A 17,706-nucleotide genomic window follows, 5' to 3' on the forward strand; every position below is an offset into this window, starting at 1 on the left:
GTATTAAATTATGTGGGCGTTGCTGAAAGTTCTATCTAGCGAGTAATATTCGACGGAAGATCAAAAACGAGGAATATGTGAAATTGAACTTGAATTCGTCAGTATATTTAAGGTATATTTTGAAAATAAGACGGTATATTTTGGTATATTTCTGAGTTTTAGACGGTATATTTTCTCAATGGGTCCACGGTTACACTGCAGTGAACACAAAAACTGACTCCAAAGCCAAAACATCGGAAAACATCGGTAAACATCGGCAAAAAAACATCGATGCTCGATGCATCGAGGTTTTTTTACATCACTAACAAAAACTGACTCCAATAAAAACGTGAGGTAGAAAAATTAAATTAATTGATTACTAATAAACACCCAGTGCCCTCGAAGCACCTGTACAATGTCCGGTAACCAGCAACAACCAGCCGCTTGGGAACCCAGCCGACAAAAGCGAAAACTGCAAACGGAAAACCCAATCCGACCCCGAAAGGCGTCCACGTAGTGCAAAATAATGTCTGCTGTTTTTGTACGTCCTATAAGGAGGTGGAGGGCTGTGAGCTGCGCCGCCTAAGGGTGCGGCGTTCATGCCCCGATTGCGCGGGGCTACTCAATTTGTGCCTGGTTCCAAAGTGTGATTACGAAATTGTGCAGAACTTTAGTGATATTATAAAGTATAATGCGTGTTACCACGTAGTTCCCACAGACACACACAAACAGACAGTGACAGCAGCAGCACACACACTCGTAATAACGCACCCATACTGTCACACACTCACAAACACAGAGCGCCATGAAATGTAAAAGAAAGAAAGAAAGTGTTGACAAAGAACAGGTTTTTAACCTAATTATAATTGCTTAAAAAAATTATGAATTGCCATGTAAAGTGTATAGTGTGCAAAAAACAAAGAACAGCCGCTTTGTGCCACAAATTAATTTATGTCAAGGCCTCCTCCCCCCATCACTGACCCATCGGTTGTTGAGTCCGTCCGGAAGCAGCGATGCTATGTACTGCCGCCTCAAGAACACTTGCTCGATGGGGAAATTGATTTCCTATACATTTTCCTGTTGTTGTTGCTGTGGACTGGACATTGAACTTGTAGCAAATTGCGACTCAGCGACCCTGTAATGCCCGCCTAATGCACCTCTCTATATTTTTAGTCTAGCGGAGCAGCAGCAGCACCAGCCAGCACTCTTTTTTCCCCCCTACAACACTCTCACACTCAAGGTTCGGCCATTATCTGACCCCAAACAACACCACAAGCCAAGATGTTCATCTGGGATTGGTTCACCGGAGTCTTAGGATACTTAGGTAAGCGCACCGGAGATCCGATCGGAGAGCATGGGGCGAGCGCTTTTCTTGAGCGCTTGCCAACAAAGCAACGCCAGCAAAGGCCAGACGTTGGAACGCAGACAAAAGAAACCCAAAATTTGACTAATGTATGCGTGTCTGCTGCCGTGTACACAGTTGTCTTTTTGGTATTGGTTTAGCGAGCGGCGCTTTTTAATTGATGACGATTTAGTCGAATCATTTGACCTTCCCGCATGTTTTTCGTGTGGTGCATACTTTCAACGTGAATTTCTCCTTGCAGGTCTGTGGAAAAAGTCTGGCAAATTGTTGTTCCTTGGCTTGGATAATGCTGGCAAGACCACGCTACTGCACATGCTCAAAGATGATAAGCTGGCGCAGCATGTCCCCACCCTGCATCCAAGTGAGTTGCAGTCCCCAGTGGCTCATTTCTCCTTGCTAACGATACCCCTTGATCCATTGCAGCGTCCGAGGAGCTGTCCATCGGCAATATGCGCTTCACCACATTCGACTTGGGTGGCCACACTCAGGGTAAGTTGATCATGAACTCCCTTGGAGCAGGAGCACTGTTTCCCCCAGAGCACTCATAAATTTTGCGCCTTTCCGAACGTGCCCTCACTCTAAATATAGCCACACGAGGCGACACATGCAAAAGAGCCAGAGATTCAGCAACAATCAGCGTGAAATATAGCACAGCGGGTCACTCATACAGAGCCACAACTAGTACTTTTCACATTTGTTGCGTTCAATCAGCCACAGGCACTCGAGCATTCATAGAAATGCCATTACAGTGGTTAGAGATCAATTCGATTCGCTTGCAGGTCTAACTGTGCGACCTTTTGTCTAGGTGAACTTTTTGCAAATTAAAACTTTGAAAGCATGTAAAGACACTGCGACCTACAAGCAGTCTTTTGTGCCTCGATCTCCTTCTTATCTAAAAGTGCGATCATTTCTAAATAATAGCCAAAACATCTTCCCAATTGTTGTCATATTAGCAAACAATCAATATTTTCATGTTTAAAAGAAGGGTTACTTTTGACCATTTTCTTAGAAGTGACATTAATGTTTGAGTATCGACCACTGTGCACCTATGTATGTACATTTGTGTGAATAATTTACAAGTACAAAAGCAAACATTCTATTAAGATAACACCGAAAAAACAACAACAAAAGGCCCAAGATCAACAAGAATCAAAACTTGTTTATTAACTATTTAGAGAGTGCACACGGAATGTGCACAAAAATAAGAATAATCAAAATAAAAATGGAGTAGCCGCAATAGTAAGCATGAGGCATGAAATGCGGGCGTTTGGGCAATTGATAAGTTGATAAACCAACACAAATATGTACAGGCACACACATTATTACGTATTCATATTAGTAGAACATGTCATCGTGACGATCGGTTTCGCTATGGAACAAGCTCTAATCATGAACGGACAAAAGATGGCAGCAGCAGCGTCTCTTGGCTTTGAAAAGATATCATATCAATGAACGTGTTTGTTGATGTTAAGTAAATTCATAAAGATTACAATGAAGGTTTGGGAGCACCGAAGACCGAGACCCATGCACCAACACGCACACTAATTTCCAAATTCTTAAGACCCAATTCGGCTAAAAGTTAAACTTAAATTTTGACCGATTGTAGCACGTCGCGTCTGGAAGGACTATTTCCCCGCTGTGGACGCAATTGTGTTCTTAATAGACGCCTGGGATCGCGGCCGCTTCCAGGAGAGCAAAAACGAGCTGGATTCGCTGCTCACGGATGAGGCGCTGTCCAACTGCCCCGTGCTCATATTGGGCAACAAAATCGATAAGCCCGGTGCGGCCAGCGAGGATGAGCTGAGAAATGTTTTTGGACTGTATCAGTTAACAACCGGCAAGGTAGGCTATCCTAGGCTCTGATCTCTTTGCGTTTTTACTGACTTTCTGGTGTGGATTTCAGGGCAAAGTTGCACGTGCCGATCTGCCTGGCCGCCCATTGGAATTGTTCATGTGCTCCGTGCTGAAGCGACAGGGCTACGGCGAGGGTTTCCGTTGGTTAGCGCAGTATATCGATTAAGTTAACAATAAAATACCAACAAGAACCATAATAAAACACACACACACACAAACTGAGAGGAGAACTTGGCAACAAAATTTAAATACGACGATAGAACAGAACAGAACCGAACCGAACAGAAGAGAAGATAACCCCAACCCAACCACAAAACGGACCTTAAGCAAAACGAAGCTGCGTGCGCAATTTCTAATTTATACACAATTACAAAATAATTCATAAATAATAAAAAACGGAAAACTCAAAAATCTGTACATCTGTAATTAGAAAAACACTCTTAAAAAAAGCAACAACCAACACAATGTTCAATATCAAAGTTCAAATGACTTTTCCATCGAGAACATCCAAGAGAATATAAAACAACATCCAGAGAATGAGGAGAGTGCGCGCAAGGGAAAAACAAACTTTTAATTATAATTATGAATAAAACAAATTGTAGCAAATTAAAGGTGATTTATTTAAGAGCAAGTGCTTTCAGCGACGCTGTTCCATAAATAAAATTTAGCTATCATCTACTTTTTATTTCAACCACACTTTTACTTGTATAATGTCCCCAAAAATTTTAAATTCCATTTAGTTTAGAGACTGCCTGCAAAAACATTATACTACAACTTCAATGGTCCCTCCCTCCCTTTTAATTTAGCTAAAAAAATCTTGTAAGTTGCATGTCCATCGATGTACTTTTGTTTCTTTTTTATACATCGCAAAAAAAATAATATAATTCTAAATAAAGCGGAGAAAAGTAATTTTGTAAAAATAATAAAAAGTGGAGCTATTACTTGGAAAATAGTTTGGAGAATGGATTCCTTTCCCCATTAAATACTGAAGTCTTTTTTAAAAATATATTACTGAGTTTATTTCATGCCACTTTTAAGGATTAAGCTAATGAGTCAATTAATAGCATACACATACAATATTTAAATCAAGCGAAATGGAGGCACGCTGAATCAAAGATGTCACGGGCTGTGGCGCCCTTGCCTGCGGGACTGTTGTTCGTTTTGTCTATGTAGAAAAATATAATAAAATATTCAAGTGTTGATTGGGGCTGCAGGTGATGGATGATCATCTAGTGCTAGCTGCGACGGCAGCATGGACGCCGCCGACAGAGCATCAGCTGCCGGTGAAAGAGGCGCATGAGCAAGCATTTGCGCTTGGCCCGCTCCGTGCATCAGGAGCGCGTGGAGCCCATGGAGGAGCCGCCACCGCCCATGCGTCGCTTCTTTTTCTTTTTGGCGGTGAGACTTTCTTGTCCGCTGTCCGTATTGGAGTCAGCTTCTGCGTCGCTTTCCGACGACGATGAGGATGACGACGACGAGGAGGAGCTTGAATTACTAGAACTATCCGAAGCAAAGCCGGTGCTCTCGTTTATATTAATACTTTCGGCGATTTGCGCTAGCTCTGGGCGCTGCTCGCGTAGCACACGCAACCACTTCCGCGACAGCTTGGGCCGGCCCCGAACGGTCTTGTGCCAGACACACGGGAAGTTGGTCTTCGAGCTGAAGTTCTGGGTGATTGCAATGGTGTCGTCCAGATTGAGGACTACATGCCACCAGCCGCCCGGCACGAATACAGTGTCGCCCTCGCCCTGCAGCACCTCGATGGGCTTGTATTGCTCCGGCCAGGAGGGTAGCTTGGTGCGCGGGTAGATGGTGCTGAACCACGTGATGGCCTCGTCACGCTGTTTGCCGCCCATGGCGCTGGTCACCTTGAGCAAGTCCTTGGGCGTTTGTGTGGGGAACAGGCACCATCGCTTGTGACCACGAATGAGCGTATTCCAAGCGCTGGTTCCCAGTGGATCGATGTGGATGCCAGTGCCGGAGCGGGAGGGACCCATCACAAACCATCGGTAGGGCGGCCTACGATTCTCACCGCAGTATTGGAAAAGATCATCTCGAAAGTACTTTGGCACCACGTAGTCGTCGAGCAGCTTCTTCCTGCGATGGTGCTCCCCAAAGCTGCTGTCGAAGATGTAGAGCGGACTGTCGTCGCGCGTCCCTTGCATGTATTCGACGTAGTATTTCATCTTCATTTTGACGCTGTAGCCTTCGTTGTCCTCGCCGCACTTGAACTTCTGGTTCCTGTACTTCTTGGCCAGCCGCGACATCGTCCACTTCTCCAGAGCCATCCAGCCATCAGTGCATCCCTGTATCACCACCGGCTTGTAGGGCCGCTCAAAGCGTTCTATGAATTCGTCACACGACACCGCCGCATCATCAATTCGTTCCAGATTATCTGCAAAATCCCAGAATGGCTCGAAGTTCTCATAGTACCGCATCGCCATCCACGCGTTTTCTCCGTCCAGCTCTGGCCTGGCCTTGCGCTTAACGTCGCGGGTGCGTTTGCGGGACCGCTTGGGCAGCTTGAATTCCTCGCTCATCGTGGTACTTCCTCGAGATTTTGCTAATTTTTTCTTAAATATGCAGAAAGTGGAGAACGTGAGCACTAGAGCAGTGTGACCGCGGAATTATCGTTAAAATATACGGTCCGACCCACAGAAATATACCAAAATATACCGTCTAATTTTAAAAATATACTGACGAATTCCAGTTCCATTATACATATTCCTCGATTTTGATATTCCGTCGAATATTACTAGCTAGATGGATCTCTCAACCCTGCCCAAATAGTTTCATACAATTAAATAACCTATTTTCTAATTGACTGGCTTATTTTAAACACTTGCACTTTATTGGATTTCTATATACCTTTGAAAATAAAATTTAATAGACTGATGAAATTGACAAAATATACCATTATATACCGATATACCGTAAAATACCGAAAAGTATTAAAAATACCTGAAACGGTTACCCTGCACTAGAGCTAGGCGTGGGTAGGTGGTATATTTTGTGGCGATATATATCGTCATACACATGCAATTTAAAAATAAAACACCGTATCATTATTATATATGTAATTTATTATATTATACATGCAATCGAAATTATCTTTTTCTGCCAATACGTTTTAACAATTTCATTTTATTTATTCCAATACTCATCTGCTGGGTAACCATATACGGTTTATTATTTACTATTCTGTAAATTTTGACGTCGAAATTCGGTATATAATGGTATATTCCATAAATTTTATGAATCTATAAAATTTCATTCATAAAGGTATATTAAAGAACACAGGGTATAGAAAATTACATTCTTTTTGATTTTCGCTCTATCAAATCGTGCGTCCCTGCGTCAGCTATTCCAATGGATTACGTTTATATCCTTGTCAATCATTCATATTCAAACTTTCGCGCGCTCCTCCAGGTAGAGCTTCATCCAGTTGGTAGTATCGTTTCGTATCACTACATTTTATGCTTCGATTTTTTGTTTAAGCCTTATTAAAGAACATTTATTCATCAATCCGATAAAAGTATGTGCTCAGAGCTGAGGCTCTTGGCTAGCTAATAACCCTAAACCGAATATAAAAATCAAGGAATATGATTTCTGATCATGTTGAAATAAAGGGGGTTTAAGTGGGCTAAGCTCTTTTTTTCATTATTATCGATAAGCCGATAAGTCATGTGACAGCTGTGGGTGGTTGAAAAATAATGATAAGCCAGGTTGGACGAGGTAATGTTTTGAAAAAACTGCTGTATAATCGTCTGTAATGAAATATTCTACTCTTCTGCAGAGTTGTACAAAGTGCCGCTTCGCGTTTTAGATCATCGCGTATTTGTTAACGGCGAGATCGAAGCTTTCCTGGACAATTTCGAAGTTCGGCGCAACGACAGCGAAGTGGAAAAACTTTTCCAGGTCACCGAGACCGTAGGATCGCTCAAGTACGATCTTTCAGAACGTTTCATTTCATTGGGTAACAAAAACCTCACCGATCTGGGTACCGAAGTGAACAATCTGCTGTACGGAGTCAACAACCTGTTGGAGAAAGCCAAAGTGGAGCGGACGGTAATTGGGACCACACCACATAATCGAGGCGCCGGCTTATCGAATATTACTGACTGCATTTCGTATTTTTAGGCCAGCGCACAGTTGCGGGAGTCACGACAGTCACGTGAGCGACGCAGAGCCGAATTTCTGACCAACCTGCAGCACGGCTACAAGCGCATAGAAAACTCGTTTGAGGAAAAGGAGGAGGAAATCGCCGAACTCTACTCCGACCTGCAATTGAAGCTGAGCATTGCCAAATAGGAGCTGCCCTAAAATGCTCAAATCCACAATCGTAGACACCCGGGTGCGCCTTGTGCCGTCGAAGACGCTTTTGGAGTTCCTGGATAGCCAAAAGGAGCACTTCAAAAAGGTTCCGGAGAATGTCGCCAAACTGATGAAAAACGAAGGCTATACTTTACCTTTGAGTACACAAATCGTTAAAGAACAAGAGCTGAACATTAAACGCCCCAATATTGACCGAACGCTGCTCCGTACACTCACGGCCGATGTGTCCGAGGAACCAGAACCAGCACCAGCCAAACCCATTGGAAAGAAGAATAAGAAGGCAGCCAAAGATAAGAAGGCAACCGATGAGGTAATGGAAGATAAAGAACACCCGACGGAATACAATAATGTCTTGTTCCTGACGGACATGCACTGGCTGAATGATACTCTGATTCAATTGCGCAAAGATGGCATTTGCAATATCTTTCTGTATGAATTGATCGAATCATCCGATCTCGTATTGCCAGAAAATGAAATGAAGCCACGCAACCCGGACCTGGAGGCCCGCTGCGAACGCCTTCGTGCGGAGCAGCACAACCGCGAGTACCACAAGATGACCAAGAATGTGGATGCAGGACTGAAGCATTATCCAGAGGACACCATAGCCTATCAAAGTGAGTAGAGATGAGATCTCAAATTGAGCGATTCCGAATGCTGTTAATACTCTTTTCTTGTAGTTAAAAGTCTGAACAAGCAAATTATTGCGGTGTTGCAGTTCGTCTTCTCTGTGGCCGCTGGTTTCACCTTTGGTTTCTTTGGTGTGAATTTGATGGTTGGTCCCCTGCCCTTTGGCTTTCGCATCCTGCTGGGCGTCATTGTGGCCCTCATTATAGCCCTAGCCGAGATGTACTTCTTGGCCAAAAAGCTGCACGAATACGACGAGGTCTTGGACGCGCCCAAGCGCATGCAGCAGACCGCGCCAAAGGCTCGCGGAGAGCGAGTCCCGCCCGCGGAGACAAGTGGAGTTCAGGCTCTAAAGCCTCATGCTGACTAAACAAATATGTATTACTTTTTCTTTAATATATACATAAATATTTGTATTAATTCGTCGTTGGAATTTTAGATTATATAAATATCTGTAAAAGTTTTATTCTTTCGGGAGGGTGTGGGGAGAAGGATTCTAGGCTTTCGATTAGAGACTACGTATACACGACGTTGATAAACTTTCTTCGAATATTTCGTTACACATTTTACTCGTAGTGATTCGGTTGCGGATTCGGATTGTTCCAGCTCTCGTCCAGGCCGTCGTTGGAGCCACTGCGTCCCATCCATGCCAATAGATAGATGAACATGACAAAGGCCAGAATGCCGCTGAGCACCAAAAACCAGGTGCGTCGCCACGGTGGCCGCGACGACGGTGAATAAAAGCGTCGCGTCCAACGCGAGAACAGCTCGGCCGGCGTGCGGCGCTGGTACTTATTGTCATCGCGATCCGTCCCACCAATGGGCGACTGACGTGGCAACAATGGTCGCCTACTGCTAGCTGTTTGATCAATAACATAGTGATATTAAACGCCAAGCTTAGAAAATAACTCTGCTGCATACCATTAAAGTCGCCCGAGCTGGGCGGATTAAATGCATCCATTAGGAGCACGGAATGTGGAGTGGAGGCATCACCACCATTCGGCTTCCCACGCTCCCGCTCTCCTCCGGAATGAATGTGATGCACTTTGGTCATATTGCTAACCGCCGCCTGGCTGACGGAAGCCTTAGACTTAATGGCCTTCAAACTGCTACTCTGATCCTCCGAGAGCTTTTGGAGAGCATTGTTATTAGCACAAAGTCGGCGAATATCTCTTTAGCCGCTTACCAGAGCCAGGCCCAGGCCATTGCGACCCCAGTTGACTTGAGCCAGGTAGTTCTTCAGGGCGTCCGCCACGGGCGAGACGAGATTGGTGTTGGGAAATATCTCCACACTACAACCGGGGCACTGATGGCCGCGTGGGGCAGTGTTGGCAGGAAGTGCGGCTTGACGAGCATTCAAGCAGTCCCAATGAAAGACGTCTAGAAATTGTTGGATAGAGTGTCATTAAAAGGAAGGTTACTACATGCGGGTGACACCACTTACGGTAGCAAACCAGTCGCACGCACTCGCCTTGCTCCAGCGAAGTCCCACACAGATTGCAGTTGGAAATGTAGTCGCTGTCACGAAGCCATTGCAGATAGGATTGCACTATGCACTGCGGAATAGATCCGAAATACATTATTTTCTGAGCTGTGTGGAATAAGCATATGTACCTTAGGGTGGGACTGGACCATGCAGTGTTCGCAGACATTGACTCGGTGCTCGAAGCAGAACTGATTGGTGACCAATCGTTTTGGGCATTTGCAGAGACCCATTCTGGCAGGTCAGCAGACTTCTTGTTTCGGGGCGGCGCAGATATTTATTGCACTTGGGGTTTATTGTGCCAGCACACTTGTGTAAAGTAAACCTAGGGGAGACGCACACAATTATCGCATTCTCCGCATTCAATTGATTTTAATTTCGATTCGTAGTTCCCTAGCCCCTGAATTTTCGTTTTGACAATCACAGAATCAACAGCCACGTACTAGCTTTCGAGATGCGTGGCGAATGGCAAGAGCGCCACAACACATACCACTCCAACCCTACCCACCAAGATGTTTCGGCCAGAAAAACATGGACTCGAGCCCGATTTTCAACTTACCAATTTTTCCACCCTCCGAGGATGAGGCTGTAAAATCCCCCAAGATGTACTCACAAAGTACCTAAGGGGAACAGAAATAGTCCATTCCAACGAAAAGGAAGAACACCACATCGGCGCTGGAATGGACTGTGCCGTTATACCACTCAACTCAACTCGGCACGGAGGAGAATATCTGCTGGCACAAACTGTCGACTTCTTTTATCCATTGGTAAATGATCCAGAAGCATTGGGAAGAATCACGCTGGCCAATGTCTTGAGTGATTTATATGCCGTTGGTGTGACCGACATTGACTCGATAGAAATGATAATAAGTGTATCGACGGAATTTACGAGCAAGCAACGTGATGTTGTTACATCTTTAATCATACAGGGTTTTCGAAAAGCGTTGGCAACAAATGGCTACAACCAAGTCCACTTAAAACTGAGGGAATTAAAGCTAAATCCTTGGTGCATCGTTGGCGGCGTAGCGACTTCTGTCTGCCTAAAGGATGAAATCATATTTCCATCTAATGGGCGACCGGGAGATGCTTTGGTACTTACAAAGCCACTGGGTACACAGCTGGCGACAAATGCTCATATTTGGCAACTTAATCAGACTGATAAGTACAAAACCCTCCTGACGAAATTCACAGATAAGGAGATACTCGAGACCTTTGAAATGGCAGTGAAGTCGATGACATATTTAAACAAAACCGCTGCACGCTTAATGCACAAGTATCGGGCGCACTGTGCCACAGATGTTACAGGATTTGGTTTACTTGGTCATGCCAAAAACCTTGCACAATTCCAAAAGGACAAGGTCTTATTTAAGATAAACAGATTGCCAGTTATCAAAAATGTTGTGAAGTTTAGCACTCTAATTGACCAAAGCTCCAAATTACTTGCTGGCAAATCGGTAGAAACATCTGGCGGTCTATTAATTTCACTTTCGCCCGAAGCAGCAGACCAATTTTGCTACGAATTCAACGAAATTACAAAAGGCGAACAAAAGGCATTCAAAATTGGATGCGTCGAAGAAGCAAATGAGTCCGATGCAGTGCTAGAAGATCATGTAGAATACATCGAAGTCAGTTTTTAACTAGATTTAAAGTAATACAAACAATTGATTATTCAACCTATGACGGATATTTCATAAAGGCTTAAAGCTTGGAAATATTTGGAACTTTACATTTTTAAATGTGTATATCTGATAGTTAATTGAATGTATGCTTTGATTAAAGAAGGAGACTTGATAGCCAAATTAAACACGAAACTTTCTTTTAATTTAGTCCAACCACTCTTTCATATATTGACATTTAATGGCGGTTACATCGCCGCAGTTGGAGCAGTTCTTGATTACAGGACATATGCCACAGGGGATTTGAACCAAGCCAGTGGGTGGAAGAGGTAAATTAACGGCCCTATAAACATACGAGCCATCCTGCTGCATTATGCGCTCCGCATTGCCGTCGTAGACAACCGTCTTGAGTATGGTTTCAAGATCATCCTCGTCTAGATTAACCTTGCTTATGCCCAAGTCCGATATGAATTTGTGGACATCGCTTACGGTGCAACAGGACATTTGCTTGAGGGCCAAGGGGCCCTCACGCTTCTTTTCCGCATTCTCGCGCTTCATTTTCAAAAAACGCAAGCACTGCTGGTTGAGGACATCGACAAATTCAACTTCAAAGTCCTGGTCCTGGTACCAGGCACCGCCTGTGATGGATCGATCCGGCTCCAAATTGTACAGCATATAAACTTTCTTTTTGCTGGCCTAAAATAAGTAATTGGGTAAAACGCAATATGCAATAAATGTGGGATGGAGTATATACTAACGTTCACAGATTTGACCGCTTTGATTAGCTTCTTTGTTTCCAGATTCTTGAGAATTTTATTCAATTGTGTCATATTCAGGTTCGACTTCATACGTATGTCTCGTATCCAAATGCCCTTGTTGCTGCCCTCCTCCACAATCCCATAGACGATTTTTTCCTCGTTGTCGGCATCTTTGGGCAGTGCGCTCTTCTTCTCCGGATCCTTGGCACGATAGACCAGTTTCTCTCCCTTTTTAAGGATCTCTATGCCGCCTTGTTGTAGCAATATATTCAGGCCCTCGACTCGGGTGGCTGCAGACACATCGGATAGGGCCTTGGTGAGATCATCATTGGTGGCTCCAGCGGGTATTCGCTGGATAACCGCCAGCAACAGTTGGGCGACCTCAGCGGCCATGACGCAGTCAGATCTTTAAAGCAAGTTTAAATCAATTAACATTGGCGTAAAAACAAAAACAAACGGTTCGGGGCGAATGGTTGCGGTACTAAGAAGAAGGCACTTGCTCGTTTCGTGTGGGAAAGGTTCATTGAATTTTGAAAGTGATTCCTGATCTGCAGCAGACCTTTTGGCTATCCAAAAATGTCACAGGCAGCGGGCTCTGATGAGGAAACTGACTTTAAAGCCGTTAGTTCCACAAATTATCAGCGCGTTCAGGAAAAAGTTGGAAAGGTACGTGCGAAGCGTGCAAAGAAACAGTAAGATATAGCGCTGCCAACTCGAGTGACAATCAGCTGTGGTCCCAACCTGAATTTATATACGAACTAAAGATATACTCTTCTTTTAACAGATAAGCTATGCGGATGGTGTTGCCGATGGACGGGAGCAAGTCTTTCAAACTAGCTTCGATCAAGGCTATGCCGATGGGTTGCACGTTGGGCTGGATCTGACCAAATTCGGCTCCTTTTTCGACACACTTGCAGCAGCTGGCACAAGAGATGACAAGTTGCTAAAAGAAAAAGAAGCGTACAAAGAGCTGAATTTGCCAAAAGCCACGGATAAACAGCACTTTAAATACTTGGATCATCAAAACGAACCCCTAGACGACTTATTGGATGAATGTGCCGCATCACTGCCAATAACTGCGAATTTATTCATATCCAGGGGTTCTAGTGTTAATCTGGTTTAATGTATATGATTGGGAATTATCAAAATTAACTGAACATATATTTTCGTGTGTGTAACTTATAAATACAATCCCTCGGGTGTGCCCTCCTTCTTTCGGTACAAGACGCTCTCTTTTGATTTCTTGAAATCCTCGTTGGTCACCTTCATGCGGCGCTCGCGCAGTGCCATGAGACCAGCCTCTGTGCAAATAGCCTTGATGTCGGCGCCAGAGAGATCATCCTTGGCCATGATCAGTTCGCTGAGGTTCACATCTTCGGCCAGGGTCATGCGAGACGTGTGGATGGTGAAAATGCGTCGCTTTGTCTTCTCGTCGGGCAGTGGAAATTCGATCTTACGATCGATACGTCCCGGACGTATAAGCGCCGGGTCGAGCGTCTCAATGCGATTCGTAGCCATTATTACCTTCACATCGCCGCGCGAATCAAAGCCATCCAACTGATTGAGCAGCTCCAACATAGTTCTCTGGATCTCACGCTCACCGCCAGAGTTCGAGTCGTAGCGCTTAGTGCCGACAGCATCGATTTCGTCGATAAACACTATAGACGGTGCATGCTCCTCGGCCACACGGAACAGTTCCCGCACCAGCTTGGGGCCATCGCCCAGATACTTTTGTATAAGTTCCGAGCCCACAACGCGAAGGAACGTGGCCGAGGTTTGATTGGCCACGGCCTTGGCAAGGAGAGTCTTGCCTGTGCCTGGTGGGCCATAGAGGATGACACCCTTTGGAGGCTTGATGCCCATTTCCTCGTAGTATTCGGGATGCGTTAGCGGCAGCTCGACAGACTCTTTGATTTCCTGAATCTGAGTGTCCAGGCCACCAATGTCTGCATAGGTTTCCTGTGGTGCCTTCTCCAGTTTCATTACAGTGACCATAGGATCGGTGTCGTCACTGAGAACACCCACAACGGCGTGAACTTTGTGATTCAGCAGGACCGAGCATCCAGGCTCCAGCTGATCCTTGTCCACAAAGGATAAAATGCTAACGTAGTGCTCGGAGCCCACAGAGGTGGACACAATCGCGTGATTATCATCGATAATTTCCTCCAGATTACCCACAGACATTGGTGTGCCCCGCAGGTCATCCACCTTGGAGCGCTCCTCCTCGTTCTTCTCGTCTTGGGGCTTCAAACGCTCCTGGTTGCGAATAAACTCATCCTCCATCATCAGGTAATCTTTGATCCGCTCCAGTTTGAGCAGCTTGAGCCGGCAACGCGTATGGGGCGTCACCAGGGGCAGCTTCATGGCCGCATCGGGTCCCTTTGCGCGGCGCTTCTTCTTGCCGACGCGAGTCGGAATTGGTGGCTCGTACTTCTTCTTTTTGTCTTTATCATCCTTCTTGTCGCCAGAGCCCCCTTGGGCCGATTGGTTTTGTCCCTGAAATGCACAAGCACAACAAATTAAATTACTGACGTCCACAGAAAATTGGTTGGCTGCACGTTACCATTTTGAGTAGGCTTGTATTTGGTGGTCTTAGATTAATACACTTTTTTATTTTCTGATTAATTTTTACCAGTCATAACCAGTGTGACCGCGGATTTATCTTTCAAACATACCGGCCGACCCTCAGAAATATACCAAAATATACCGTCTCATTTTCCAGTAATGCCATAAAAATACTGACAAATTATTCAAGTTCCATCATACATATTCCCAGTTTTTGATTTTCGATTTGATTTTACTAGCTAGATAGCACCTTCAGCGCCTGCCCCCATAATTTTGTCCGATTAATGAATACATTTTCTACAAGATTAACTACTTTTAAATACTTCCATTTATTGTATTTTTAATAAAACAAGGTTTAAAGAGAATAGTTCCACAAAAAAACATTCGCAATGTTGCTTATATTTGAAGACATGATGCGCGTATATGCCTTGTATACCCTATTTCGCTAATTTAATATGAAGCTCCTGTTTTCCGAACTGTTTTAAAAACATAATAAATACAGAAATTTTCTCATATTGATATGTCTTAGACATAGTCATGCATATGACTAGTGTCTTGTATGTATATATCTCCTTATACCTATTCTTGTTCTCTGTAGGAAGACGATATCTTTGAATTGGAGCTTGTGATGACAAGCATATTCTCAATTCTATAATATCTATTTCCCCAGGGTATGATACTCATTGATGCCTACCGGCTATTACCGATTAAAAAAAATACCGAAATATACGGTCGATATTTCTGTCGAATAGAGACAACTCTGAATGTGAAACAAATTGGCAGCACTGAAACCAGGTGGCAGCCCTAAACATTTGATTTATTTGGGTTCCTTTTACAATAATAATTTACAATTTAATTACAATTAATGGATCAAAGTGTTAAGAACATCGACCTCAAGCTCGACAATGTGGCTGTCTTAACAGCGGGCACTGCGGCGGAATTCGTGAATAGCATCCTAGAATTTCTTCTATACCAACGCAGCCAGATCCCCTTCGTTTACAAACTATATAAGCATTGCATCGAAAAATGGGACGATGAGGATAAGTCAGGCAAGCAGGAATCATTTTCCAATTATCAGGTCAACCAGAAGCGCATCAAGGCCAAGGCGACTAGGCAATCCATCAGTGACATGAAAGAGGTGAGTCTTATGCCACAAAAGAAATTCCATTGCATTGCACTCCTTTCAGCTCATACGGCAAGCATTCAAGTCCTCCAAGGTGAAGAGCCTACGATTTCTGTTTGGCCCAAATACTTTCTTGCCCACGGAAGCCTACACTCTGCACATTCCCCATGCGTCCGTAACCAGGGAACATCATTACGAGAACCATGCCCTGTCCGAAGGCAGCATAAAGCAGGCGCTGCTCCGACTCTTGACTTGCAAGGAGCTTTATACTATCTTCTCCACACAGCTTAACGCTACGAATGTGTTTCTGGAGCTGGAACTACTGACAACCAACGAACCTGGACTGCACCAGAAACACAAAAGTCTCGTTCAAAAAACAGTCCTGAGTCAATTGCCGCACAGCTGTAAAAATGTGCACTTGCACATCCGGCATGAAACTGATAATCCACTGGTCGAACTGCGATGCTGCCAGGAGTTGGCCATATACCGAGATCAAGGCCTAATGCATCTGGACGAAACTGACGAAGACTGCGGCAAAAAGATTGAATGTGGCGATCCGACTGCGGAACACAGCGGCTGGTGGCAGTCAGATGTAATAGTGCATGGATTCAAGGTACCACCCAACCAAAAGTCGTGCGATTTGTGGACCAGCTAAAATTGTCAGTGCTTTAATTTTTTCGCCATTTTGTATCCATGTTAGAAAATAAAGTAGCTAATCATTTTATATATCTGCACATCCTAGAAAATCGTCGCCAATACAGATAACTGGCTTGGTCTCGACTTTACGTTGCTTGACCACAATCTGGTTGGCCAAGCGGTCCATGTCACGCTGTCCAGCAGGAGTAAGCTTGCGACCCCCCTCGGGATGCTTCTGGATCATGCGTGCCGCTTCGAGGGCGTGAAAAGCCTTTAAGTAAACCAATGTTCCCATAAAATAAATTTTTTTTTTTTAAGTTTTACACACTTACCATACGGATGCAGCCATCCGATGAGCGGCAATACTTTAATGGTTGCACTCCATTGCGCTTGCGTCCACTGTACACCTTGGTGAAGGCGGCCACTCCAGCCGGACTACGAAAGTACAGGTGCCGCATTATAGAGGCACAGCGAGTATAGAACCAGTCCTGTTCAGTCGGTGCTGTTTCATTAAACTTGCCCGTCTTAATATAATCAGCTTTTTCAGGCCCAGTAATCTTTCCAGATTATTTTAGGAAAGCGGACAGCACTTTGGTTAGAACGTGCTGGTCCACATCTTTAACAGTAACACCCGGCATTTTGCAGAATATTTTCTCTAAGATTATTCGCAATGATGAGCACAGAATTTCTGATTAAAATTCACTTACTTTTCTATGAGGCACAAAAAGTTTTCGCCTTCGACAAAATGGACGTTTCGCAATGATGGCCGCGGGATTTCAAGACAAAAGTGTGCCCATCTCAACTCTACTGCATTCGGTCACACGAAAGTGTATCGAGTATAATATACTCTTCTGAATATTTAAGGTATATCTGTATATACTGGTATATTTCATCAATTTAAATCTATTAAATTCCATTTGCAAAGGTATATTAAATAACATAGGGTATAGAAATTTCTATATGCAGATTTTTCGACTTTTTGCTCTCCAATTCCGTGCGTCATTTATTCCAATGGATTGCATTTAAATCCTTGTCGCTCATTCACTTTATATTTGGCGCTCAAGTTTTCATACTCACTTTGTATGGGCCAGACTCATGTGCCGAGAAACCGAGCAGCATGTCCAGTAACATGGGCAACATTCTGCATAGCCTACGGAAAAGGATATTATAGAATTGAGAAAATTTTTGTCATTTCAGGCTCCAATATATGCAGAAACAGTGTTGAACTTTTCTGTTCAAACCTTGTTTTAGTAAAAATACAATAAATGAAAGTATTTAAAAGTAGTTAATCTTGTAGAGAATTTATTCATTAATCGGACAAAATTATGTGGGCAGGGCTGAAGGTTCTATCTAGCTAGTAAAATCAAATC

General features: G+C 44.1%; 11 protein-coding genes across 13 annotated transcripts; 6 read left to right on the forward strand and 5 right to left on the reverse strand.

Moving 5' to 3' along the window:
• Positions 1–232: 232 nt before the first annotated feature.
• On the forward strand, positions 233–3,874 carry LOC108156608 (GTP-binding protein SAR1b). The gene is made up of 6 exons (XM_017288152.2): positions 233–333; positions 1,153–1,303; positions 1,584–1,703; positions 1,766–1,831; positions 2,949–3,184; positions 3,246–3,874. The coding sequence occupies exons 2-6, from the start codon at positions 1,261–1,263 to the stop codon at positions 3,360–3,362; spliced, it is 582 nt and encodes a 193-aa protein (XP_017143641.1). The 5' UTR covers positions 233–333; positions 1,153–1,260; the 3' UTR covers positions 3,363–3,874.
• LOC108156607 (bifunctional arginine demethylase and lysyl-hydroxylase PSR) lies at positions 3,330–5,832 on the reverse strand. Its single transcript, XM_017288151.2, has one exon. It carries the CDS (start codon positions 5,734–5,736, stop codon positions 4,528–4,530), a length of 1,209 nt encoding a protein of 402 aa, XP_017143640.1. The 5' UTR covers positions 5,737–5,832; the 3' UTR covers positions 3,330–4,527.
• A 991-nt stretch (positions 5,833–6,823) lies between these two features.
• LOC108156004 (biogenesis of lysosome-related organelles complex 1 subunit 5) lies at positions 6,824–7,524 on the forward strand. Its single transcript, XM_017287206.2, has 3 exons — positions 6,824–6,931; positions 6,993–7,264; positions 7,337–7,524. The coding sequence occupies exons 1-3, from the start codon at positions 6,910–6,912 to the stop codon at positions 7,505–7,507; spliced, it is 465 nt and encodes a 154-aa protein (XP_017142695.1). The 5' UTR covers positions 6,824–6,909; the 3' UTR covers positions 7,508–7,524.
• On the forward strand, positions 7,507–8,615 carry LOC108156001 (transmembrane protein 199). Its single transcript, XM_017287201.2, has 2 exons — positions 7,507–8,145; positions 8,209–8,615. Exons 1-2 carry the CDS (start codon positions 7,521–7,523, stop codon positions 8,523–8,525), a joined length of 942 nt encoding a protein of 313 aa, XP_017142690.1. The 5' UTR covers positions 7,507–7,520; the 3' UTR covers positions 8,526–8,615.
• On the reverse strand, positions 8,589–10,290 carry LOC108156002 (zinc finger protein-like 1 homolog). 2 transcript variants are annotated; one of them, XM_033389814.1, is made up of 6 exons: positions 10,198–10,290; positions 9,770–9,963; positions 9,600–9,711; positions 9,342–9,535; positions 9,077–9,284; positions 8,589–9,014 (listed from the first exon to the last, which is right to left on the reverse strand). In XM_033389814.1, the coding sequence occupies exons 2-6, from the start codon at positions 9,869–9,871 to the stop codon at positions 8,722–8,724; spliced, it is 909 nt and encodes a 302-aa protein (XP_033245705.1). In that variant the 5' UTR covers positions 9,872–9,963; positions 10,198–10,290; the 3' UTR covers positions 8,589–8,721. The 2 variants fall into 2 exon arrangements, with proteins under 2 accessions (XP_033245705.1, XP_017142692.1); XM_017287203.2 differs by lacking the exon at positions 10,198–10,290 and having other exon boundaries at positions 9,770–10,054.
• Positions 10,108–11,442, forward strand: LOC108156000 (selenide, water dikinase 2). The gene has a single exon (XM_017287200.2). It carries the CDS (start codon positions 10,151–10,153, stop codon positions 11,273–11,275), a length of 1,125 nt encoding a protein of 374 aa, XP_017142689.1. The 5' UTR covers positions 10,108–10,150; the 3' UTR covers positions 11,276–11,442.
• Positions 11,438–12,661, reverse strand: LOC108156003 (probable DNA-directed RNA polymerase III subunit RPC6). 2 transcript variants are annotated; one of them, XM_017287204.1, is made up of 3 exons: positions 12,572–12,661; positions 12,013–12,418; positions 11,438–11,950 (listed from the first exon to the last, which is right to left on the reverse strand). In XM_017287204.1, the coding sequence occupies exons 2-3, from the start codon at positions 12,403–12,405 to the stop codon at positions 11,462–11,464; spliced, it is 882 nt and encodes a 293-aa protein (XP_017142693.1). In that variant the 5' UTR covers positions 12,406–12,418; positions 12,572–12,661; the 3' UTR covers positions 11,438–11,461. The 2 variants fall into 2 exon arrangements, with proteins under 2 accessions (XP_017142693.1, XP_017142694.1); XM_017287205.2 differs by having other exon boundaries at positions 12,513–12,597.
• Positions 12,564–13,233, forward strand: LOC108156005 (protein YAE1). The gene is made up of 2 exons (XM_017287207.2): positions 12,564–12,678; positions 12,797–13,233. Exons 1-2 carry the CDS (start codon positions 12,589–12,591, stop codon positions 13,133–13,135), a joined length of 429 nt encoding a protein of 142 aa, XP_017142696.1. The 5' UTR covers positions 12,564–12,588; the 3' UTR covers positions 13,136–13,233.
• Positions 13,114–14,687, reverse strand: LOC108155999 (26S proteasome regulatory subunit 4). The gene is made up of 2 exons (XM_017287199.2): positions 14,576–14,687; positions 13,114–14,508 (listed from the first exon to the last, which is right to left on the reverse strand). Exons 1-2 carry the CDS (start codon positions 14,576–14,578, stop codon positions 13,192–13,194), a joined length of 1,320 nt encoding a protein of 439 aa, XP_017142688.1. The 5' UTR covers positions 14,579–14,687; the 3' UTR covers positions 13,114–13,191.
• Positions 14,688–15,350: 663 nt separating this feature from the next.
• Positions 15,351–16,426, forward strand: LOC108157308. The gene is made up of 2 exons (XM_017289312.2): positions 15,351–15,715; positions 15,765–16,426. Exons 1-2 carry the CDS (start codon positions 15,443–15,445, stop codon positions 16,353–16,355), a joined length of 864 nt encoding a protein of 287 aa, XP_017144801.1. The 5' UTR covers positions 15,351–15,442; the 3' UTR covers positions 16,356–16,426.
• LOC108157309 (40S ribosomal protein S19b) lies at positions 16,398–17,287 on the reverse strand. The gene is given in 3 exon segments (XM_017289313.2): positions 16,398–16,607; positions 16,669–16,991; positions 17,044–17,287. Coding segments are annotated over 2 exon segments (492 nt in total). The 5' UTR covers positions 16,975–16,991; positions 17,044–17,287; the 3' UTR covers positions 16,398–16,421.
• Positions 17,288–17,706: the final 419 nt, after the last annotated feature.

This window comes from Drosophila miranda, chromosome 2 (genome assembly GCF_003369915.1).
Source record: "Drosophila miranda strain MSH22 chromosome 2, D.miranda_PacBio2.1, whole genome shotgun sequence".
Lineage (NCBI taxonomy): Eukaryota > Metazoa > Arthropoda > Insecta > Diptera > Drosophilidae > Drosophila > Drosophila miranda.